Source organism: Neopelma chrysocephalum, unplaced genomic scaffold (assembly GCF_003984885.1).
Source record: "Neopelma chrysocephalum unplaced genomic scaffold, ASM398488v2 Primary Assembly neopelma1_96684, whole genome shotgun sequence".
Taxonomy (NCBI): Eukaryota; Metazoa; Chordata; class Aves; order Passeriformes; family Pipridae; genus Neopelma; species Neopelma chrysocephalum.
The window spans coordinates 448,883-474,540 of NW_020925329.1; the positions used below are offsets into that span (position 1 = coordinate 448,883).

Sequence of the window (25,658 nt, forward strand, 5' to 3'; positions counted from 1 at the left end):
TGTCAGCTTTATGACTGCACTTACTGCTTTTGACTGTTGCAGCATTCTCCACCTGTCACCTTTCTTGGGGGTGCAGAATATAGGGGTATTGTCTGGGCTGTTTACTGCCACATTGGGGCTTGCTTCAAGCTGCTTCCTCTCTTGCACATGAAAACTGGTGGCACAGAGGGTGGCAAGCAGCATGGCAACAAGCAGTGCGATGCTTGCAGCAAGGCATCTGCCTCGTCCTCGGTATCCTTGGTACAACTCAGCCCATTCCCTGCCATTAGGGTATTTGTGGGGTGTTGCTGCTAGGGGTCTCCAGGGGCAATCCCTTTGAAAGTGGTCAGTGATACCACACCTGACACAACTTGCCCTAAGTCTGGCCTCTTCTTGTATTCCTAGCTGGGCATTTAGGGCCGCAGCTAGAGAGACAGACTGTTGCTCCTCAGAGCCAAATCTTTGGTAGGGTTGAACCAGCTCAGCAGTGCTGTGGTCTTCCCTTCCAGGAAAGGTTTGCAAAGCTTTCTCACAGCTTGTGTTTGTCTTTTCAAAAGCCAATTGCTTATACAGCATCTCTCTGGCTTCATTGTATTCAATTTGCTTATTTAAAGCAGACTGCAGCCGATTTAAGTATTGTGGATTAGGTTCAGCACAACTTTGTAACACTGTTGTACTGGGCAGATTGCTGTTTTGGTCTGTAGTGAGAAGCTTTTTCATGGCTTTCAGCGCCTGTTTTGCTATTACTTTGTATATTTCTCGGGGGTAACTTGATTGGGTCCAATTCTCTTGAAAGTCAGATAACCAGCCTGCATGTTCTGTGTTACGTGGGGTGGAAAAATAGATGGAATTCAATGCCTCTGAATACCTGAAAGTATTGGTTAGGGATACGCCAGCATCTCTTACCGAATGCCTCAATTTCTGAGTAGCCCCATACAGGACCTGAATCTGAGGGGAGTGGCTTTGGCTAAATTCATTTGAGTACGCCTGAATATTCTTTAGGCTTCTCGCTTGAATTGCCTTATCCAGACATTGTTTCCACCTGTTATGTGATTTTCCCCCGTTTGTCTCCTTGCTCCCTCCTGGTGAAACCATCCCTCCCCTCCATTCCCCCACTCCTCCCCCCGTGTGGTTGCAGCAGACCCGGTTCCCTGTGGGGGGGTGGCGGTGGGTGGTGGAGGCTGCGAGGGGGCGGGCCTGCCTCCCCTCTCGTGTCTGTGGGCGGGGCGGGGTTTGGGGCGGAAAAGAAGGATCGGTGTCTGACCCATGTGGCGGGCAAGATGGCTGCGCCCAGTTTAACACATGTGGGTGCTGGTCATCCGCAGTGAGGGGGGGTAAGTATACTGGGTTACCACCCTCATCGCTGTAACGGGGTTCTCTGCAAAGGTCCCATGGGCTGGGATCTTGCATCGGAGGTCCCGTTCCTTCCCAGCAGCTCGTGTCCCCTTGGCTCTCGGGTCCCGATCCTGATGTTAGCTCCCAAACTGCTGTTTTCCCTTCCCCCTGCATGTCTATGGGCTGTGCTGCTTGTAGCAGTGTGTGTGTGGGGGGGTGGGTTACTTGTTTCCTTTGTTTGTGTGCTGTGGCTTAGAATGTGTCCCAGTTTTCTTATGTGTATCTATATGTAACACTTCTGTTAGTGGCTGTGTAGCAGTAGAGTTAATGTTTCAATGTCTTGTGAGGTTTCCATGGAGACAGGGCTCCTGTGTTACCTTAGTCCAGTGGCTGCGTTCACGTGTCTTTTTTTCGGCTGCAGTTTAGTTTCGGTTTCTCAGTCGGCTGTTTCTCCGCGGCTTTTTTCTCTCGGCTTCTCTGTGGGGGTCCACTCGGGTCCCTGGGGCTCCGGTGCAGCTGCGAGGCGTCCCTCAGTGCAGCTGACGGCTCCAGCGGCGGCAGGGGCTGCTTCTCGGTGTGGGGCAGCAGCGGCTCGTGCAGCGGTGGCGATGCAGCAAAGAAGCGGCGGAAGATTCCTTCTGGGTCTGCGGCGGCTTTCGGTGGTTTTTCCTCGATTCTGAGGGTCGGCGCAGTCGATACAGATGGCCGGGGGTCTGCGGGGAGCGGCTCCGGGGGTCCCTCGACTCGCTCGGCGACGCGGGGGGGGCCAATTGCCGGCGCGCGTTCAGTGCGGTTCTATTGGTCCGGTGCGGCTTCTGGGCGGGGTGCGGGGCCGATGGAAATGGCGGGCGAATGCGTGCGGGCAGCAGGCGGCACGGAGCTGCGGCGCTTTCTGCTAGGCAGAAAGATGCGCCGGTGCACGGTTCGCGGGGTCTGGTGGTGGGGCTGGGGGTGCTAGGCGACTGCGGCACCAGTTCCGCGTGGCAGTTTAGCTGTGGCGGCGGCGGCAGCAGAGGTCCCGGCAGTTTCAGCGTGCTTCGCTGCTTGGGTTATCTGAGCTGTGGGATTGCTGCCTCCCAGGGAGCAGTTCTAGCCGCGATGTTACGTGCTAGCTTTGCTTCTCAGCCTCACTCACTGCTCAGTGGATGTTGGACCCGCTCCTGTCTCTCCGGCTGCCCGCTCCAATCTGTCGGCGTGTTCTTCTTTCTTCTTTCTTCCTATTTCTGTGCACTTTCCCTATTCTTTTTTGAGCTCACTAACTTCCGTTCCTCGGACGCCACCGAGCGAACAGTTATAGATGTCTTGGTTTTTTCGGGTAAAATGTTCCCGTCTCCTAGAATGGAGACGATACCGGAACGTACCTCTATATTGCCTGATACAGGGTGTTTAATCTCCCTAATTTAGGTTCTGGGCCCCAGTGATGGACGCCATTTGTAGCGACCACGTGGTCGCTGGCCTTTATATAATAAAGAGATCATGTACGCTCTCTGTGAGATGGTAATCAAAGAGACTTTATTTGAAATCGGCGCTTCCATTTATACCCTGATAACACGTGATCTTCTAACCAATAGGATTGTCTGTCTCTGCGCGCGTCCCTTGGCTTCCCTGCCCTCGGTACCATCCTCCTGCACCTTTGGGACACGCCTCCTACAGGAGTCCATGCTGGAGCATGCTCGATGTGTGATCCTGTGAGAGACCCATGATAGAGCAGGGTCCTGGAAGGGACCTGAAGACCCGTGGAGAGAGGAGGCCTGTGAAGGAGCAAGATGCAGGATGGGAACAGTTCCAGGCGTGGAGAAAAGCATACAGCAATTGGCAGGACTTTATTATATGGACCTTACAGTTATCATATGGATTTTACTGTTATTATGTGGTTTCATTGTATTCACACTACACAGTGCACAACCTGGTCATGCCCAGGCTTGCCATGAGTTTGCCTGCTGCCTGCTCCCTGCTTCCCCCACTCCTCCCCCTTTTGCCCGTGTCCCTATCCTGATTTGTTCCCCTGCTTGTCTGTCTCATGCTCCGCCCTATGTTCTGGCCCTTTCCCCTCCGGAGCTGATAAAACCCACGTGCACGCTGGAATAAATGCTTTACCTGCATCCCACCTTTGTGTCTCGGATCCGTGCTGTGTCGCGGCCCCATTTCCCCTCCCCCCTTTTGGACCGCGGCACAGGCCCATGCTGGAGCAGGTTTTCTGGTAGGACTTGTGGCTCTGTGGGGGACCCATGTTGGAGCAGCCTGTGCCTGAAGGAGTGACCCCATGGAAAGGGACCCACGCTGGAGCAGTTTGTGGAGAACTGTTGTCCATGTTGTTATAGTCAATAAACTAGAAAATTTTTAATTTGAAAATATTAAAGAATTTATTAAAGGCAAATAAGCAAAACAGCGCACTGGGTGACCGGGGGAAGTTCTAGTTCTGCCAAACGGTCTGCAAGCGTAATGAACAAAACCCAGCCCTTTTATACTCTTTACAATCACCTCCCCCTCAGTCTCATGTCATCTCCTCATTGGATTCCGTTCCGCGGGTCCCCCCATCATTGGCTTCTGTTTCGCGGGCTTCGTCCAGTTGCCGGGGAGATTAGCCAATAGTCCAGTTAGATCATAGTCCCTAAGGCTTGTCATGTTGGAATTTTCCAATGGAGGTAGTAGTTCATCTTTATGGTCCTTGTGATCGACCCCTCCTCTTGTTTTTCTCACTTTTCTTCCTTATAAGTATACTTAAAACAGGCATTTTAGAATAACAGGATATCTTCCTTAACTTTTACCATAGCAACACAGCTCTGTTGTCTGGCTTTAGCTTTTGCGGTTTTAATAGTTCTGCTTTTTAGCACTTTGCAACTTTAATTAAAATGTTAACTTTAATCTTTATTAAAGTTCAACATGGTTAGTAAATCATTTATCTTTATCTTTATCAACCATCACAACATTTATTGCAAATGTTATTAAATCAAACTCTATTTGATGAGCAAATTACTCATATTAGTTTTAATCAACTATTACAGTGTGAGGGACTCACATTAGAGAAGTTCAAGGAGGACGGTCTCCTATGGGAGTCATGTTGTCTACCTCAACTCCAACAAGGCTTTTGACACTGTCTCCCATAAGATCCTCATAGGTAAGCTCAGGAAATGTGTGCCAGATGAATGGATAGTGAGGTGGATCAAGAACTGGCTGCACAGCAGAGCTCAAGATTGTTGTGATCAACTGAGTAGAATCCAGTTGGAGGCTTGTAGTCAGACCCGGCATTCCCCAGGGATCAATACTGGATTCAGTCTTATTCAACTTGTTTATCAATGACCTGGACAAAGGGACAGAATGGACCCTCAGCAAGTTTGTGACAGTATGAAACTGGGAGGAGAGGCTGATCCATCTGAAGGCTGTGTTGCCATTCAGAGGGACCTAGGCAGGCTGGAGAGTTGAGTGGAGAGAAACTTAATGAGGTTCAACAAGGGCAAGTGCAGGTCCTGCACCTGGGGAGGGATGACCCCAAGGACCAGCACGGGTTGGGGCACACCTACTACAGAGCAGCTCTGTGGAGAAGGACCTGGGGGTCCTGGTGGGTGACAAGTTGGCTATGAGCTGGCAGTGCGCTGCAGACCAGGAAGGACAATGGGATCCTGAGGTGAATCAGGAAGAGTGTAGCCAGCAGATCAGGGAGGGGATCATGCCCCTCTGCTCAGCTGTAGTGAGGCCACATCTGGAGTGTTGTGTCCGATTCTGGGATCCACAGTTCAAGAAAGAGCAGGAGATACTGGAGAGGGTCCAGCAGAGGCCACAGAGATGATGAGGGGTGTGGATCATCTCTCTGATGAGCAGACACTGCAGGAGCTGAGCCTGGTTTATTTGGAGAGGAAAAGACTGAGAGGGAATCTTATTAATGCATATAAATACCTTCAAACAATGTTCCAAGAGCATGGTGCCAGACTCTGTTCAGTGGTATCCAGCAACAGGATGAGGAGCAAAGGCCATAAACTAAACCACAAGCAGTTTCACCTCAACATGAAGCAGAACTTCTTTCCGCTGAGGGTAGCAGAGCACTGGAACAGCTGCCCAGGGAGTGTGTGGAGTCTCCCTCTCTGGAGACATTCCAAACCCACTTGGACATGCTCCTGTGTCACCTGCTCCAGGTGACCCTGCAATGATAGGGGGGTTTAACTGGCTGATCTCAAGAGGACTCTTCCAGCCCTAACAATTCTGTAATTATGTGAAGTAGTGGTTGCTTAGCTTCACAAAACGTTGTTCTTCCCATGCTTCATGCTCCAACTTTAATTATGGAGCAGGCTAACAGGCCTGATTTACCTGAAATACCTGGGGAATAACAAGCATCTCCACTCATAATGCGCTAAAACAGTGGAAAAGTCATGACGCCCTTCCTTTCTCGAGCAGTACCGGAGGGGATCACATACGGTTTGTTTTTCCTTGTATTTGGGTCTCCTGACGGGGTTGAGGATCAGCTCCTGCTCGTGGGACCTAAGGATCTAGTCGATTGAAAAGACTGTTTCATTCCTCGGTCACCTGATGGCTAGGTACCTATCCTTCACAAGGCCAAATAAAACGACCTCCGAAGTCCCTATGTAGCTTCCACTTTGAGTGGACGGGGGCTATTCTGGGGCTGGGGGGAGGCGGCATCCGCCTCGGGCAGCGCCGCATGGGTGACACTGGCTGCAGAACCGTGTAAGTGCTTAAATGTCTGTGTATCTGTCTGTGTTTCTGTCCGGGACCGGGGCCAGGGGCGGGGGCGGTCCGGGGCCGCCGGAGGAGGGGCTGATCCCCGCCGGCCTCGCCGTTCACACAGCCCCTCGCTCTGCTGCCGGCGGCGGCTCCCGGCGGCGGCTCCCGGCGCCCGGTCGGACGCCCGCGGGACAGGTAGGCAGGGACCGGACTCGACCCGACTTCTCTCATCCGAACCCTTTCCATCCCGTCCCGTCCCGTCCCGTCCCATCCCGCAGGTGCGGTGCCCAGAAGCCGCGGTGCCGGGCGTGGGTGCGGTGGCCCCGGGGAGGGAGCGGAGGAGAGGCGGCGTCTCTCCCGGAGCGGCGTTTGCCCTGGGCAGAAGGATCCTCGGGGTAGCAGCGGGGATACGGGGCCGCCCAGCGGTGCCTCCGCCTTTGAGGAGTGTTTCCCTCCGCGTTCGTTCTGGCTAGTGACCGGGATGCGGGAGCGCTCCTGGCGCTCTCTCCAGCTCCCACCGCTCCCGCGCCAGCGGGACGGAGCTGAGACGAGTCACTTCAGGCTCTCCATTCAGCTGATTTTTTCCGCTTAGTGTTTTTAAAGGTTATATCTTCATTTTCACGGAAAGCTTTTGGCAGTCTTGGGCAGAGGCTGGAACAAGCACACACACTGGAATAGAGGGATATTTGTGTATATATGTAAATAAGCGTGACCTGCACGTGAAAATGCACATCTGTTTAATACTTTGACTTCGTTCCAGCATATGTCCTTCAGCAGAAGCTGCCTAAGAAATGCTCGGTTGTGTGGTATCCTGAGCAGATTTTCTTTTGGCGGCAGCAGTAGTACTGTAAATATTTGCTATTTTGTCTATCAGCCAAAAAATAGGTTCAATCTAGAAATGTAGGCACAAATCAATTAAGGAAAACGTGCAGCTGCTTCTCCTCGAATGAGCTAGGAATGCAGTGCTTATTGGTAATCTTATTAATTACTTAAATGTTGCTGCCAGTTATTGAGTAACTGAAATGTAGTCTTAGAGACAAGTATTTCCCAGAGTTGTACTTCAGAGTACAACTCTGAAGTTTTTCCAAAGTACCAACTTTTGCCTGCAGAGTGAGTTTAAAACCTCATTTTGGATCATGCCATCAGTATGGAAGATGGCTTATTTTATCAGGTTTGTAACTGAGCTTTGGCAGCAGTAATTTGGAAAGCAGATTAACATGACTGTTTAGGAAATATGTTTTCATCCAGCAACTTGGAAGAAAAAAAAAGAAAAAAAAAGACAAGTGTGGAAAGTGGTATTTGTTTCCCAGCAGATAAGCTACAGACCTAGGCTGAAAAGCTTAGATGCTTTGATTGAGCAACATGTCTGATGCAAGACTGAAACTGAAAGCTGGCTTCAGTTTCCTTGTCAACATCCCTAAATGGCATTTGTGTCCAATAGTACAATGCTGGGAGTAAGCATAGGTAATTAGGTATGTGTGTTCTTCTTGAAGCAGAGAGGGGTGTGCTACCGTCAGAGCTGGAGATAGAATTTAGGAAAATAACAGCCTTTGTGGCCAAATTATCTGTACTGGTTGCTAGTCACCGGCTCTGCAATTGAAATGGTATTGGAATTTCTATTTTCATTTTCCATCTCAAGTCAGAAAGGTCAGCTGGGCAGGTGTGCTCTAGATTTTTAATAAACTGGACAAACAGTGTAATTCAGGCCCAAGTTTCTACTTGTTTGCTCACATAATTCCCGCACCTGCACAGCATCAAGACATGGAACTTTATCTAATAAAATTTATCTAATTTTTCTTGCCCAGCCAACTGAATGCCATAAATTTAAATGTGTATTGTTCCCACAAGGGGTGGATCAGTTGCATGGTGTTAGTACTGACTGTTAATATGCTGTGGAGATGCTGTGGCTTTGTGTTTGGCTTTTTAAGATTGTGTAGTTGTAAGTCTGGAAGTGTTGCAAGTCTCTGCTGGAATTATGAGCAGTTCAGAGGATTGGCAATGAATTTTCTGTCTTGCTCACTGACTACAATCCATACCTTGCAGAAAAATTCTCAACTGCTCAGTGAGCTGTGTGAGCTAAGCTGGTTGTGCCTATTTAATTTCCCTTGAAATCACTTACCAGAGTTCCCTTTTCTGGTGTGTCAGGTGGTGAAATGTTTCAGAGATGGCACAGGGCTGTGCACACCAGGTTTGACTCCCCACAGACAGATCTGGTAGACAAAAACTGTGCCACATTTGCCTCAGTGCATGATGCTTTAGCCCTTTGTATATCACAAATTTCACCATTGAGGCGTGTACCTAAAACGTGGGTACCTAATGCCAGAACTTTGAATATGATTGATGTTGTGGTGATGGGGACCCTGAGGGCTTGTGCGGGGGTTACAGTGTTAAATGAGCTTTTCGTTACCTTTAGGTAAACAGGAGAGTTTGACAAGGTTGACAGTCCTTTGGTGACTCTCTTTTCCACAATCTGATGCATTCAGCTTTAGGGACACATCCCCCCCCCTCCCCAGGGAAACAAATGCAGTTTAACAAAAGCAATTAACTAATCTATGCAAAGAATACTTAAGTTTGATTAACATCTAGCAAGAGTTTGGAGTGTGCTTTTGACTGCAGCTGGTAAAGATCCTTTGAATTTATATTCAGATTACTTGGCAGGAGTTTTGCATGGTCTCTCTACATAGCTCTTATCTAGGCATTTTCACTTATTTTGGGAAGCAAATGGCTTTTGAGGAAGGTAAAACCAAAACAGATTCTTTGCATATGTGCTACAGCTTTAGTCAAACCAAAGATATGTTGATTAAAATAAGCAAAGTTAAGTAGATAGTACTGCCACATGGATATGATCCCATATATTCTTGTCTGGCTTTTTTTAATGGAGTACAGTGTAGAACAGTAAAAATCCACTATTAGTGCTTCTTTAGATATGAAGTGGAATTGTGTGGTGAAATAACAAAATTCTTACATCCTTAGTCTTCATAAGCTGTGTCTTCCTTGATAAATGATACCAGTGGAATCAAAGTTCAGTATGTTACTGACTCACTGTCAGTAGTGTGATCCTGATTTTTAATAGTAAGAGATCAATTTGTCAGTAGTTTGTATTCGCGTTCCCCCTCATATACTCAAATCAGCATATCATGAACATTGGTATAACTGCATTATTTTTTCATTTGTGAGAAGAATCTGTCTCTTGATATTCCAAACGTTTTTCTCCTATGAAAAGAGTATGTATCATCTAAAGCCATTTGTCAGAAAAATAGGAGTAGTATTCTGGGGAGGGATTTGCTTTACTAGAATAGCTTTATTGATTGTGTCAGCATTCTTGTTAATTAACGCATTCAAACTGTCTGGTCTTTAATTGATGTTTTGCTTTTGTGAGGATTTGTGATTCCTGTCTTTGGATGTAGACATTAGGTTTATATTAAAATGTAGACAGCTGTCTCTTCATGTTTTGTATCTGATTGTCAGAGAAATTAGCCCATAGTCAGCAATGAGAGACTAGTTCTGAGCTCTTTTGATGTGCAAGACAATGAAAAAATACAGATTGGGAAGCAGAAAACCTACCTTTAACTTTGACATTGACTTTCTGTGACCTCAGGAAAGGAATTTAATCTTTTTTCTGTTGCTGTAAAAGAGTACTCTTCTAAGCCTAACAAATTATTTTTGTTGAACACACAGAGGTGCAAGTGTGTGCAAATTTCTTCATTCAAAGAAACTTGAATATAAAGGCTTTATATTAATGTGTCATTTTAGAAATAGAAACACTAGCATGAACAGCTGCAGGTTGTATGGCTCCAGTGTCCACCACTCCCATCACAGGACGTGTACAACAGCACAAAAACAATAGCAAAAATGGTATTGCCTTTTATAGCCTAAACTCTAAGACAAACAACAAGAGGATATAAGGAAGGACAGTGAAATAATGGAAACAGCTGTCAAGCCACAGTCATATTATTTTTCATCAAATGTCATGGAGATGAAAATGTTTAAATGGATTAATGACAGCTTTTTTTCAGATGGGAGTCTTCAAACAGGGGGAATGTAGAACTACTACTTTGTAACATTGTATTACCAATGAGGGCTGGAACCATGGCCTTACCAAAAAGGGGTCAACATCTTATTAAGTACTGGAAATGTTGGGGATATGAAGAGATCATGAAAGGCAAGGGGAGTCTCAGAGAAGTCATGACCTTAGGATGATGTAAAAGGTGAATTTGTCCAGCTGGGCAAGAGAAGACCAGCAGAGGTTTGTAGTGTGGGTGAAATTTACCAGATAGGGGACTAGGGGGCCCTGACAAAGCCGGTGGTGTTTCTGATGGGCAGTGCTTGTCTGGAAGGGTCTGCTCAAAACAGTGTAGGGAAGAAGGAGGGCTGGTCAAGGCTGCTTAAGAAAGAAAAATGATCCAGAGAGGGATACTATGTGTTTAGGGCAACTGGTATGTGTTACAGGGCGGAATACCAACCAGAGTTCAGAAGTTGTTATGTACTTTGGTGGACTGCAAAGGAAAGAAAAATTAACTAGACAAAAAATGATATGCAAGATGGTAAGTTGTTGTTCTGTGCATACCCCCATTTCTTTTGGAAAGAAACCATTGCTTTCCAAAGTTTTCTGTGCATCACAAGAATTATGCCATGAGTTCTTGTCACGTTGTGCCTATCTCCTTCGGGGTAGACCCTGCAAGCTGTTTTCAGAGTGAGTAGGACTGTATTTCAGGAGTATTTCTACAAGACAGAGATTTGCAGCACAAAATGATTCAAGATCCAGTAAGGGCAGGAGCATGTTGTTCTTAACATAGTTTGGTCTCAGCCCTGTGAGAATATTTTCCATTAATGAAAACAGAGACATCCGTGCAGGGTTTCAATTAGTTCAGCGTGTTTACAGCATCTTTTGAAGTTTCTCCTGCACAGAAATCTTATCTTTTTTTCAGGGTTTTTTTGGAGGTGGGGGAGAGGGCACTCAGTAAATTTAAAGAATTTACAGAGCAAGTAGTACAATAACATTGTCACCTGGTAAGTTACTCATCTTTGTCTCGTGGAAATGCTTTGATTTTACCTTGCAGATGTTTTTCTGAATTACAGGAGAAAAAATATTCAAGGTGGAGATAACTCTGACTTGGGATTTTTCCCATCCCTCACTGTTATTTGGAGCACAATCCTGTGTTATCAAAGGGCTTACGAAAAGTCATTATGAGATCCTCATCATGAGGATCAGTTTTCTGTGGATTTGGCAGTGCTGTGTGTGCTCTGCAGTCCTGCTGCAGCTCTGCAGTGGTGCTAGCCTAGGCTGTGGGAGCTGCTGGGGAGCTCCCCAGTTCTGGCTCCATCCATGGGGAACCAGCATGTGCTGGAAGAAGCTGTGTGTCCCAGTCCCATTCTGACCATCATAGTTCATATCTAAAGGTCAAGGCTACAGGGTGTATCTTGCTTGGATTGCAGGGGCAGGCAGGAACAGCGAGGTTGCCAGCTGGGGAGGGGTTTGCAGCTGTGATACTGTGCTTGTCTTCTCCTAAACTAGGTTTTAGGGCATCCTTCTGACCTCACATACAGCAAAGCTGAACTAAGTAAAACTTATTCCTGTGTTTTCTCCCTTGGCTCCACTCAGACCTTTTGCAGTACCAAAGTCTATTTTTTATTAACCACATTAAGTTTGGTGTTGATTCAGACATAGTGATTTAAATGATGGCTACTTTATGCTACTTGCCCCTTTCTCCATAGAGAAGCTTCATAATCAGTTGATTTGGATGAGAGGTTTTGAATTCTGACTTTTAAAGTTTCGGTGTTGCTGCTGGACTGATGAACTAAAGAGCAGTGAAAGAGTTTCAATCGCAGGGCTCTGCCAAAAGGAGCCCCCAAAGTGAATGTTTTGTGTGAAAGCATGCCTTGCAGTTTGAGCCCAGAGTGACAGTGATTGTAACACAATGCTGTTCATGTGACAGTGACACAAAGAGGCCATTATGCACGGTTGACTGGCATCAGATCCTCCAAAAGCCAATAGTCAGACCAAGACTGATCAGCCTGAGAATGTGAATACACTGGAAGCACTTGCACGTTAAAAAAGAAGAAAAATAAGTGTGTGTGCGCACCAAGGTCTGGTTAAGTTATAAGTACAAAATGACATAATTGGTTTGTTTATGCTTTTTTGGAAGTTGCTGTCAGGAATCAGCAAAAAACATGTAACAAAGCATGGAGCGCAGACATAGTGGGAATAAGATGGAGTATACCAACAGGCCAAGTAGATATTCCACTTCCTTTTCTCTATGCTGCAGAGTTGCTTGCTACAGTGTGCTTTTGAGAATGTGTAACTGAGTTTTAGTTTCCTCTAAAGTGTTTACAAAATTTTTGGACCACACTGGTCTGTCAATACACACACACATGTCATGATCATTGGAACTTAAGCATAAAAACTGCCTGTGTGTGTTTGTGGGAAGCATTTGTTTGCAGACTTATAAACCCTCTTCAAAGGATTCAAGAGCACTTGATACATGAAGAAATGTCCCTGACAACTTGTGAGCTGTGGCAGTCTTGGTCCCAAAGGCAGCATACTTTGTCAGCTGTTGCAAATCAACTGAGTAAATAGGGTGCAGCAGGTGGAGTGGAAAACTCTTCAATTAGAAAGGTATCTGTTTAAAAACAACTGTTTTGCCTTTGCAGCCTTGAGGGCTGGATTGACTTCTCCATCACATAGGAGGTGACACCTGATGATGACCAGAGTTGCTGGTGATCCCACACAGCAAAGGGTTTGGCTTTATTCCTTAGTACTGCTGTATGTCACATTCTTTTTTCTTTTTTATTGCTTTCCTAGGTTAAGAAAATGTCACAATTTGCACGGGCTGCCTGACTCTGTTGGTCTGTCACCACCAAAACCAGAACCTGTCTCTTTATTATCCTCATTTTGCTTATGAAAACCCCACTTAACTCTCATGTCACCTTCCCTCCAACTTCCTTCTGCTCAGATGCTGACAACACAAAAGCAGAATAATCTTTTGGGCCCTTTTGTCAGCTGAAGCTGCAGATTGTGCGAGAGCAGTATGTGGGCCCCTCTGGATCTGGGGGAGACCCCTCGGGACAGAGCCCTGGACGAGGTATCTACTGGTGGCTGGGTTGTCCCTTGAACTCGTGGCTCCACTTCCTCCGTAATGGAGCTTTCCTGCCTTTTTAATCCACGCCACATGCGGGTGACCTGAGCAAACCCTGTGGGAAGACAGAAGCCCTGTTGTGTTTTCGTAGAGCAGTTGCTCGGAAGCTGATGTACAGCTGTGGCTGGGCTTGTTTGGAAGTGAAGAGTAACTTGATCTTTTAATCTTTTTTATTTTTTCTTCTCCCTACCCCCCCATCCCCCATCCCCAGACTGATATTGTAAATAACAACTGTTTCTGGAGAATACCTGCCAGTGAGACTGAAATGCATATTTTAGATTGAAGTAGATTTCATGAAGATTTTATCAGTCTGCAAAGTCCTTTTTTTTAAAAAGTAAATTAATATTAGGTTTTATTTCTTTTAAAATAGCAGACATAATTGAACAAGGGCTGAGAGTCCAGTTTTCTTACTTGCCTTGAGCAAATCAGGAGTAACTCAAGTGAGATCAGTGGACTTTCAGAGTAGCTGAAATGAGGTGCTTGATCCTGGGTGCCTTGTGCATCACTTGGTTCATGAATTTTAGGATCTGCAAAGACACACACTCTGTGTCATCCAGGTATCCCAAAGCTGCCTCCACCAAAGACTCTTAAGAGATAATTAAATTTTCTTTTAGAAAAAGCAGAATTGCCAGTTCTGTGATGGACTCTGCTGAGAGCCCACACCAACATCATGTTCTTTGTGCTTCAGGGTTTGTTTGGATCAAGGGCACTACACCTTGCAGACACTGCTGTGCCACAGGACTCCATCACTTCAAAACAGAAGATAGTCCTGTACAGAAGTACCACTAGCTCTGGGGAACTTGTTTAAAATCTGAATCCACAAAAGAGCGCATTTTTAATTATTGAGTGAGAAGATTGGATGAGTAGTTGTTGAAAAAGGAAAACAAAAACACAACAAGAGAGAAGCTTCCTTGCTTTAAGTGTCCCCCCTGCTCTCAGTGAATTTTCCCTCTCCATAACCCATTTCAGAGAGCCGTGAGACTTAATCTCATCTCTGGAAAAGTATTGTTCCTCTGCAACTTTAATGCACACTTTAGATGCGCTCTATTCTTTCTTGCTGAGCACTAGTTCATGCCAATTTGCATTACGTATGGATAAAGACGGCCAGGATATGCATTCATTGTAAGTGAACCTCAAAGGATGCAGTGATTTGGAGTTCTGGTCTGCACCACAAATTTGCAGAAGAAAATTTTTGTGTGTGTTTGCAGGTTGTCAACCTTTCTGTGTATGTTTTGACAGTGGATCAACTTCAGAAATAAGATTTTTGTTTGGTTTGTTTTGCTGAAGTAGTCCTGGGATGCAGGGAGGAAATGTTCTTTCTCATCTAGCAAATGAGAGATATTGTAAAGAAAGGCTGAGGTTGCTGCCTCTTGGTCTGCAGCAGGAGGTTTTTAAAATTAGATAGAAATCCATTGCAGTCACTCCAAAACATGTCTAGTGCCATTCAGTAACATTTCTGGAGCCTGCATCCTACTTCAAACTTTCTCTTTTTCTGCTGTGGGAGTCTTGCACTACGCTTGTGAAAATTATCCTGCTTTTTCTTGTATTGCCCATCTTCAGGGAAATAGCAAACTTTTAGTTCATTGAGGTTTTCTCTTAGGCATATACGTGTGTTTTTCTTCATTGCTGTTTCCAATAAGAACACCATTGTGAAAAATAAAGAAATGAAAAAGCAGACAGACAAGAGGGCATTACTGGCCTCTTCAGAGGTGACTCACATCTGTGAAAAAATTCTCTCCATCGTGATACGGTGTGTAAATGTCTAAGACACAACCTATATTTCATAAAACCTCTGCTACACCTACAGTAAGTCGTGGAAGCACAATATTCATGTCCTTGCCACTGAGGCAGAATATCAGAATGGAGCTGTGGGTCCAGGGGTGGGCTGAAAATTGAGACTAGCAGACTTAAGTTCTATTTTCAACTCTGCTGTTGACTTGTTTTGTGAAATAAGATAAAGCGTTTAGACAGGAGACTAAATACCTTCCACATACAGTATGGTTATTAAGAGTAGCCTTAAGAACAAAGGGCCTTCCAGTGCTAGAAGTGTTGTAGATCTTATAATCAGTTACGGCGATAAAATGCCGTATGTGAAATTATTACATAATGTATCTAAAATAAATGTGCTTAAAGGGGTCCTATCTTTTGCTAAGTTCAGTAGGATGAGGGAAAAAAATATTTGCAAAAGAGAAGAGATCCCAGAGATAGAGAGCCGCATGGAAACTGTCTGGACTTCCTAGCAGCATGGAGCAGCTTTGGACTCCTGAGAGCATAACAAAACCCTTTAAACAGTGACATGGAACATCTGCCCTGGCTCATCTCGCCCATTGGGGCAGACTCCTTCCAGAAAACAGTCACTTGCTGTCCTGGAGGGAGGGAATTGGAGTGTCCCAATCTGCCCTCCAGAGAGAAGAAAGATTTATACATGGATTAGTTCAGTGGGCAGCTGATAGGTTGGGTCAGACGAAGTGCCCGAGGCTTGCCCCAGCCCGTGGTAGACTGCTCTGCTTTAGCTTCCAGTACAAAGATATCCCTCTACCTTTCAGGAGCAGATGCAGTGGATATTGGTACAGTTTTCATTGCTCTTCCACACGGTCCTACCTTTCTTTGCACTCTTTAGAACAGCACAGAAAAATTGGTAAAAGGTCAGATAATCCCTTGCTCCTTACTGGATGAAATGGATGAAAAGTGATTTTAAGCAATATTGCAGCTGGCCTGTTTGTCTTCCTTGTTGACAATAGCAACATATGTTTCTGCGCTCTTAGTAGAAAGCCTGTGTGAAATTTGAAAAAAGAAGTTAGTTGAAGGAGAAAATGCGTGTAAGCTCAGAGTCATTTGGCTGTGTCGGGATGGTAGACGCTGAGTTTGGGTTTTAGAGCCAAAAGAAGATCAACTGGTCATAAATCCAATTTAATAGCAGTTATTGGCCAGCTCAAGATACCTGAAGTTTTCACCAGGTATCATGATCTCCAGATATCAGAGACAACAAGCAGTTTTGTGAGTGAGTTCATGTTTCATCCCAAATTTCTATGCAGTTCAGAGGAGAGTGTCCGTTCCGGGTTTGCTCTTCCCAGAAGCTCCCTCACTGTGCTTCCCAGTCCCTCTGCAAATGCTGTGCTGTTTTTCACCGTCCTCTCAGCCATTTGTTCATTTGGTAGCAAAATAGAGCAGCAGATGTACTCCTGAATGTGAAATTTCGTGTTGTGCAGTTTCCAAACTCCGGGTTGCTTATGACTGTTGCCCATTAATGAGCGATGACACGTTCACACATTCAGATGATCACCGTATTTCCTTCTGAAAATAGGGATTGCTTTTAATTTATCTTAACTCCCCCCCCTCGCACTACTTGCAATACTTATTTTATTTTTAATGAATGACTGAACCAAGGCCAATGCTTCTGCAGTTTTTGCTGAGAGGCAGCAGAAGTTGTAACAGAGATGCTGCCAGTGCCAGTTGGGCTGTAAGTTACAAGTCTACTTACAAAGTTTGCCTGTTTTCTGGCACAGTCTCTGACACATACACTCCAGTCAATCACAGTAAAGTGCCTACTAACAGATGTGACAATTAAGCTGAAGAATTCTGTCTCTCGTTTAATTTTTATTACAGAGAATGACAGAGTACCTCATTAAACCCACCATCATAGAGATTTTTTTAATTTGGCATACAAATGTCTGCAAAAATTAGATCTCTGAACAGAGTACCTTGTTACTAGAGGTGCTTTGTCAGACAGTTCTATGAATAGACCATTTTTGTAATGACAGATATGTGCTTGTCCTACTGCTGTCCTTTTACATACTGCAAAGAGGTACAAGTATAAAGAAATCAACATGTGTCCTGATGGATAATGTTTTGCGGGATTTAGGGCCTTGTGCTCAAGTTAATAAAAATGTGGTCTTGATTCTTCTGGGTTTAAATTACACTGCCTTTAGCTGAAATCAGCAGCAGACCTTTACAAAGGTTTCAGTTAACCTGTAGCCAAATTAAATTAACAAAATAAGAGACATTTTCTTAGAAAATGGTATTAATTGCAGCCAAAAAAATTAATCTTCTGATTGTTAGAGCTTCTGAGGCATTTGCCTTCATTAGCTTCTCTTACTGAGGTAGTGGGCACTCTTTTTAAAGAGACTCTGGTTCATCATTAAAAAAATTTATTGAAGAATTTAATGATTTGAGGTGTCGTAGAAATTATGGTAAGAGAAAACTGAAACTGATGTAAATCAGAACCAGAATGTTTGATATGAAGTCACTCTTTTAGTATCAGAGTAATTTCATGCATAAAATACAAGCTGTTTACTTTGTCAGCATTGGAAAGAACTTGGCTTTTTAGTGCCCATCACAAGTGTTGGTAGAAGTTTTATTTGTTACAAGTCTCATTTATTCACTAAAGCACAGCATCTTGTCCTCCAGCTTCAACTATTTATCTAGGAGTATATTAAATCAGCCTCTGTCTGTGTTTACCTGCATGTATATATATGCCCTAGTGTGTAGAAAGCCTGCAAACACCACTAGCACCTGGAAGGTTGAATTTCTCCCTAGGAATGTTTTATTTCCTCTGCTGACAGAGAGGAAGACTAAGCACTGAAATTCTACACCTGCAAACATGGTTTTAAATATGTATTATTGTTTCTGAAGAAAGTCTAGGTGTCTTAAATGTTCAGCTACTCCTTAATCTGTTCATAGTGGAAGGTGTCCCTGCCCATGGCAGGGGGCTGGAACTAGGTGATGTTTAAAGTCCCTTCCAACCCCAACTGTTCCATGAGTCTGCAAGTCTGTAGATATTACTGGCCACAGGTGGGATTATGAGACAAAACTGTTTCCCTATAATGTCAAGGAACAGTGCAAATCAAACAAGCTATGAAGAAAAAGTTGTGAGAAGGCTCACAGATACAAGGATATGTGAAAACCACATAAAAAATGTGGCTGTAGGATGGCCTCACCAGGTTTATGTTGTAATCTCAATGAAAGTTCTTCAGGGCAGAGTTCCCTCTGACTTCAATGGAGATAGGATTTGTCCTTTGAATTGTGGATTGGGTAAAAAACTAGAATTAACCCATGGCTTTCAGTTTTTCATTATTTTCTTCCGTTTTCCCCTTCGATTAAGGAATGCAGGAGTACTATATCCATTCTAACCTTTGCAGATAACCAAAATAAAAGATAGAAGTGAATGAATGAACTGTCAGAAGAAACACTTTTGGGTTCCCCATTCTTCTACAAGAATGTTTTGAATTTACTTTATGGGTGGGGGGATGGCGGTGGCATGTGAGACTTGTGAGGCTTGTGCTGTGAGTCGTAGATGCTTTGATTGCTGGAGGTGGAAAAACTGATAAGTAATGCATTGAAATGTTCAGAAGCTGTTAAAGTGAAATGGCATCAGAGTTAATTAACTTTTATTTTTAAAGTGGATCATTTGGAAAATGAAGTTTGTAACAAAGTACTGTGATAAAGTTTTAGAGGAGTGTAATGCTCTGTCTAAATCATAAAAACAGGGGCTAACTGGAATGACAACTTTATTTTCTCTAGGGTGTTGTATGCAAAATGGCATTCCACTGGATGATTTACAAAGATAAAGGTACTGAAGCAGAGTTGCCAATAAATTTTTTTCACAAATTATAGCGTCTTGTTAGCAACTAGAAGTTTAAAACCAATGTAGGAGTTCATGTGTCTGATTTTCACAATGAAAGGGAGTGAGAGGCTGCAACAAGTGTAGGGAGCTGCAGACTGTAGTGTAGGGAGCTGAAGAATTTTGCCGGTGATAACAGAGGCTGTGTCTGGAAAAGGGAAGAATCCAATGTAGGATAGAAATCTATGTGGAAAAAGAGAACATACATGTAATGGAGGAGGGAAGGAAACAGAGATGGTCTTTGAAGAGGGTGAAACAAAAAGTGAAAGACTTTTAAAGGAAGATGGGCACATTTGAAATTGATCCTAAATTGCACAGGAAGCTAAAGGAATTGTGTGAGTGTTTTGATTGTACTTTATATCCTGTCAATAAACTGGAAGTGTCTGGAAGGCTGATAATAGGGAAAGAGGGGGTCACAGAAGCTTTGGTTAAGAGAGGATAAAAAGCATGAATGAGAATTTTCACAGTGGTGGAACCAGCCATTGGTGTATTTAGGATTGTCCCAGGCAAATTGACAGCAACCACAAAGTTTTCACAGTTACATCCATGAATGCAATGTCTTTTCTTATGATTCGCATTAGAAAAAAAATATGAAGTATAAGAAGTCTGGTGATGCTGTCTACCTAAGGGACTATGGTAAAGATTTGATACAGGTTTCTTATCATGCTAGTCTTTAATTTAATACAGCGTTCATACGTGCTGCTAATATCTAGATTGAGAAGTAACTCTGCTTAAATATGTGTATCCAGCCATTCTTACTTAGTCTTCTAGTCTTCACTTGTACTTTTAAAGTAGACCTGGGATTAATATACAAGACAGATGGTCCAGTAAGGAGTACATTATTTGATTTAAAAAAAGGCAAGAGGGAGAAAAAAGAAGTCTCTCTATGTGGATATGATTTTTGTCTCAAGTCTATACCATATAACCTCTATTAATTTATATGTTATTTGCTTTCATTACTCAGAACTGACTGTTAACTCTCAACAGCCACTCTGGAAAAGATGCCCAGGGCTGAGAGGTGCCATCTGTGTATGGACCTGACATAGTTTTGTATGTTTCGCCTGAAGTGTCTTGTAAAAGGTGCCATTTTTTCTTCTCAAAATGCTTTTCAGATAGTGTGATTTCGATTCTAGACAACTTTAACTGTCTTTATTTGGTAACTTTTTGTCTGAGTGGAAAACAACCAGGCAGCATATTTAGCCAAAAGATTTTTTTTGATAGTTCATCCCATTGACTTCCCATGGGAATAATCTTTAAAAATACAGTACTATGTGCTGTAGGTAACCTTAGTGATCACATTTGCACATTCAAGACCTGTACTTGTTATATGCCTGAAAAAAAAATAATATTTTAAAGTGGAAGGGCTCTAATTTGGCATACAATGACAGCTATGGCAAAGTGACCCCATGTTTGGGATGTTTGGCAGCCTCCCTCTGAGGAATGAGTCCATTTGCAAAAAGTATCTGGCATGCTGACATTAGTCTTTACCATGCCTCCTTGCCTTGTGCAAACTTGACTTCTGCTGAACCGTCTTTCCCCCCCTCCTTTTAATACTGATTTGAGGGAGAAGAGAACTGATAAATGGATATATCACCCTGCCAGCTTAGCATTTACAGAAACTCTCACTGAATGGTGAGAGAGTTGTATGACAGTGAGTGAAGTTGGTGGGCCAAAAAGAGTTGCTTTTCAAGAGTCCAGAAACTCCAAAATTTACTCCAATTGACAGTTTTAATACAGTTTAACAGGTGTTTTCTGTTATTTAAGATCAGATCATGTATAATGACATTTATATTTAGTAGGAATGGTAGAGATACGCAGTCCGTGAAATGGCAGCATTACTTAAGGGATTGTGATGCTGTAGCTTTCAAAACTGGTAATTCCAAGACTTATGGGCAAATAAAGTCTGGTCTCCGTATTTGTGCATTATCACTATTCTCTGGAACTTTACAATTCAAGAATTCTTCACCTCTGTTAATTCCAGTTTAAATGACCGGTGGATTTGGGAGTTATTGGACATGAGGCCAGAACACGCAAACATTGTGATTACATAAACCTCATTTTCCTAGGAAGCTCTGCTAATTAAGAAACTGAAAAATAAAAAATTATCTAACTATTAACTGAAGAAAAATGGCAATTTATTAGTGATATATTTTTCTTAATAACATGGCACTTGAAAAGAGTAGCAGCATATCTGTCTTGATCAAGAAGACTTATTCCGGTACAGCCTCTGATTTGGTAATTCTCCAGGCACCAGTCTAAATGAATAGTTTTTCCCATTTCATATGCTTAACCTCATCTTAAACACCTTTGGACTCTTCAAATGGGTCAGTCTGTTTTACTTCCCATCATAGATATTAACTCAACTCCGGGCCTTTGCTGAGGTCCAATTTAAGAAAAGACCAATCAGTTTACATTTACTGTGATTGTACATCTTCAGCCAGTATGGGGTCTTTGTGATAATGCTCCTATTCAGGTTAGTTTGTACTTACTTTGTCAGCAAGATTTCATGTGACAAAGTGTCAAACTGATTTACAAATTTCTGAAGGGAAAACGCCTTCTGCTCCTCACCCATTAATTCTCTAATGTAATCAATAAAAGCAATCAGTTGGGGGTTTGAGTTTGTTTTTTTTTTTTCTCTGAAGTTAACACAGGATTAATCATCATTGACAAGATTAGGTCAGATTCAAATTTTGCTTTCCCTGACATCAGTAGTGTAAGAGATGTTTTTATAAAGAAATTGTGCCCCTTGTAGAGGAGCTGAACCTCAGGAGTGAAGACAGTATAATGTTATGAAAAAGACTACGTAAGAAGTAAAAGACCAAACAGTTCTTCACTAAAAAATATTTAAAAACCTCTTTATCTCATCTGGAGCCATAATTTTCAGTTGCAGGTAGCAGTCCGTAAATCTGGGATGAGGGTGTGGCCTTTGTTGTGCTCTAGAGAGTGCGAAGGCAAAAGCACCAGGAAGCGACTCTGCAGCAATGACAGTGTGGTTTACAATTCAGTCTGAAAGCTGATGAAAACTATGATGGACAGAAGGAAGATTTTTTACAATAACACTTGCTGTACGTGCAGTTTAATGCAATGTAAATGTAATTAAGAACAGCCCTTGGGTTTACGGCCCAGAGGAGGATTTGACATCCCTGTACCATATCCCTCCAGAAAGGCAGAAATGAGGGTTACAAAACCTCAGAGATACTATCAGAGGCTGTGAAAGGCTCTTACTGTTCTGAACTTCGTCTTCTAATTAAATGGCATGTTCCTGCTTAATTTTTCATGTTTCAGTGGTAAAAATGCTTTTGCAACAGTAATGAGAAAGCTGCATCAGTGTTTCCCTTGGTTTTGGGTCCATTATGTCATGTTAGCAACTGTATCATACTATTCTCTCTTGCTCATGCAGTTCTAATCCGTTAATTCACCAGCAGCACTTGATTTTGCTGACCAAAAATATTTGTTTGCAGCCTTGAGTAACCTTCACTTCTTTTACGTTATTTAACATTGTACCTTCCTCTGCTCCCCCTGTTCCACTTGTATGTATTTTCCTTTTGTTACAAGAGCTGCATTCTCTTGGTTTTGCTTGTGCCTCTGCCCTGGGTGGGTGGAGAGATTAATTTGTAGTCATGTCTCAATTTTCACCTCATAGAGGGGAAGCATTTGTTTGCCTTATTTAGTTATCTGTTCTTTCCCTGGTTTTGATCCTGAAGTCTATATAGCAAAAAAACCCAAACCAAAGCAAAACTGTCAACACAGTTGGTAGTGGCAGAGAAAGTGCCTACAAATCTCAGATGATGGGTAGTTATAGTTAACTGGCTGTGCTTGTGTGGTCCACATACAGGATATGTGTCTCTCTTACCAGTGAGACAAATGTAGTTTGTGTAGTTGCCCACATTTAAATGTATTTTAGGGGAGTGCCTGTAGTTCATGGGAGCATATTTTGTACACCTGGTACACCATTTTAAAATGAGCTTGTAAGTAATTATAATATGCCTTGGGATGATCAGATTAATTTTTAATATGACTACTATTGATTATCTTCCTTTTATATAATAAATATATAATGAGTTAAATTTCCTTAATTAGGTTACAGAAACTTAGGAGGCTACTCTACAGTTGCTTCATGCAGCTGCGCTGCTTTCCTGTTAACATTTTTAAATCATGGACCTGCACTAAACTTGAGCGAAGCAGAGAAGTCCCTGAGCTAAACAGACAGGACCTCCCTTAAAATTCCTGACCAAAATGTGAGTAAAGATGTAGCTTTTTCAACAAAAGTTTTCCTCAAATGCTATAGAAAATGCTAACAGGCAATAAGATTTTAGTGTTCAGTTGCATACTTCAGTGGAACAAAGATCTGGTGCTGTGGGTGAAGAAGCTTTCTGTTTTAGCAAGAGGGTTTTTTTTGTGTCTCATATATCTACTAATCACTAATTTACACACAGAATGCATTCTCCAATATGAGTGTTTTCAGTACTTGAACTACAGATTCTATGTACATGTAGACAGTGAAAATACTTGTGTCTTACTGAGTGAGGTAAATTTGAGCAGTATATGATATGAAAAGTGAATCTCTGAACAGTTTTTCTCAGGGTGAACTGTAGACAGTAAGAGTTAAATGAGTCATCTACATCTTTTATTGCTAATATAAACACTTCAGCAATGCTAATCAACTGTACTGATTTTCCTTAATAATTAAGCAGAAGATCTGGAATGCAATGAAGTTTTACACTAGGGGGTTCATAGAAATTATTTTTTTATTTATTTTAAATTTCGTTAAATGTGTCCTGCAAAAGGAAAATTGCTGAAGTGGAAAATAAAAGGAAAAGAGGAAATACCATTTACAATCTAGTTAATCAGAGTGACTATTTTCAATGAAATCATGACTTCACTGGAATTATTAGCTGAAAATACAGCTGCTTTTTAAATAGTACATTAAATAGTCCATTGACTAATTCCCTGCATGCAGAGAAACAGTTACAGACCATGAAATGTCTTTCAGCAGCACTCATTTTTCAAGAAGCATTTAGCAAAATAGGTTCATCTCTGTATCCTCAGATATCTTAAATACAATAGTTTCTTGTTGTGAGGTTTTTAGGTTGACTTCTGAAGAGGGTATTGTAAACCAAGTCTATTTCACATCTCTTTTTTTTTTTTTTTTTTGCTTTCATGGCCCTGTGGACTTTTTTCTCATGAACTAGTTATAGGTGTGGTTCAGTTTATTCTGTTCCATAATATTTAAAGTAAGAAATTTCTTCTTCTGCTTAGTTTAGTTTAGTAAAAATATTCGTGCTAAACCAAACATATGTATTAGAAATTATTTTCTCATTATACTACAGATTAGACTCAATGATCTTTTTTTTTTTTTGATAATTTTTGTAGCCACAATTTGAGTGTAAATTAGGAAAGAAGACCAAATGTTCACTGAAACAGAAATATAGTAGTTAAGTTGTTAGAAATTACCTATTAATAGCATTTATTCTGGCATTTGTGGATTAATGGCCAGTTGGATTAAGACTGTTTCAATATGCAAATTTAAATAATTTGCTTAGTTAAAGTGTTAGGTTAATATTTTAGATTTTTATGTTATGTTATGTGTGAGGCTGTCTGTTAACCCTGTAAAGCAAAGGTATTTACGTTCTTTCCCTGATTAATTAATGTTTTGGTGTTTTTTCTTACAGTTATCTTTTTGGAAAGATGGTTCTTCATTTGATTTCCTTTTTTGTCTTCCCTGTAATACTCCTGTACCACTGGATGGGTCCAACGTTATCTTTGAATCTGGAAGATCCTAATGTGTGTAGCCACTGGGAAAGGTAATATTTTCGTCTGGAAAATAACTGACACAAATTCTGATTTACCATTTTTGCTTTGCTTTATTTGGCACACTTCAGATTATTTAAAGCTGTTAGTTGAGTTACAGAATGAGGGGAAAAAATTCACTTTACTGAATGGGCAAGGTATGTTCACGGATAAGTAAAAGACTGTTTCACATTGGGCTGAAATGCAGTTGTATTTGTGGTAGGAGTTAGGATGCAAAAAACACTCCAGTGGTACCAGCAATGTTACACAACCATCTGGGTACAAGAATTGAATAAAAATAGCTTTTTCCAACCAAAGTGAAAAGAAGCTTTTACATATAAAAAATATAATTAACCATATTGGAATTTGGCCAATTTTGATTATGCTGATTCTTTCCTATTCAGCATTCACAGAATCTAAATTAAGGTTTGTAGTTTAATTATTTTTATGAGGTTCAGAAATTTATAACATACAAAATTAATCCCGTCAATGTAGTTGGTCCCTTTGTTCACTCAGTTTCACATTAATTTGCAAGAATGCCACAGTGGATAGGAGAGGTTGAGCCTCAAGCATCTGCTAAACTTCTTTTCTTGTGCAAAGGTTATAACAGTGAAACCAAGACTTAGGGTCTCATTATTATTGTTATGCCCATTATTGATCAGATAGTCCATGAGACAGTCTGATTTTCACAGTTCACTTGAGGACATCGGTATTTCCTGCACTTAAGGTAAGCTGTGTTTAATCATGGGGAGTGCTGCTAAGCCCCTGTACATTTATTTGTGATTGTTATGGCTGAATCTTTACAAAGAAAATTGAAACTTGTATATCTTTTTTATAGATTCTATTAAAAAAAAAAATCACTTAAGGACTTTCCTCAGGAACTTACCTGAGCTTCACGTGAAGCATTTGGCATCTCTGCCTCAACTGTTGTGTACAATTTGTACAACAATGTGTATATGAAGTAGTAACCATCCTAAGAATCTGTTAGAGTATTTAGGCATGTGTCTACAATGTTACTGAACACTGTTCTAGATTGTATATACTTCTTTTGCAGTTTTTGTAGATAAAGGGAAGCTACAACAAAGTGAAAGCAAAGTGGGTAAAAGCCTGAAATATAACTATTA

General features: G+C 42.3%; 1 protein-coding gene across 1 annotated transcript in view; it reads left to right on the top strand.

Moving 5' to 3' along the window:
* The first annotated feature begins 6,113 nt into the window (after window positions 1-6,113).
* MEGF10 (multiple EGF like domains 10) overlaps window positions 6,114-25,658 on the top strand; it is an 88,237-nt gene continuing 68,692 nt past the window's right edge. The window contains exons 1-2 of the mRNA XM_027709041.1: window positions 6,114-6,183; window positions 24,417-24,548. Of these exons, the coding sequence (XP_027564842.1) occupies window positions 24,433-24,548 (116 nt within the window). The 5' untranslated portion in view covers window positions 6,114-6,183; window positions 24,417-24,432. The remainder of the gene's footprint in view (window positions 6,184-24,416; window positions 24,549-25,658) is intronic.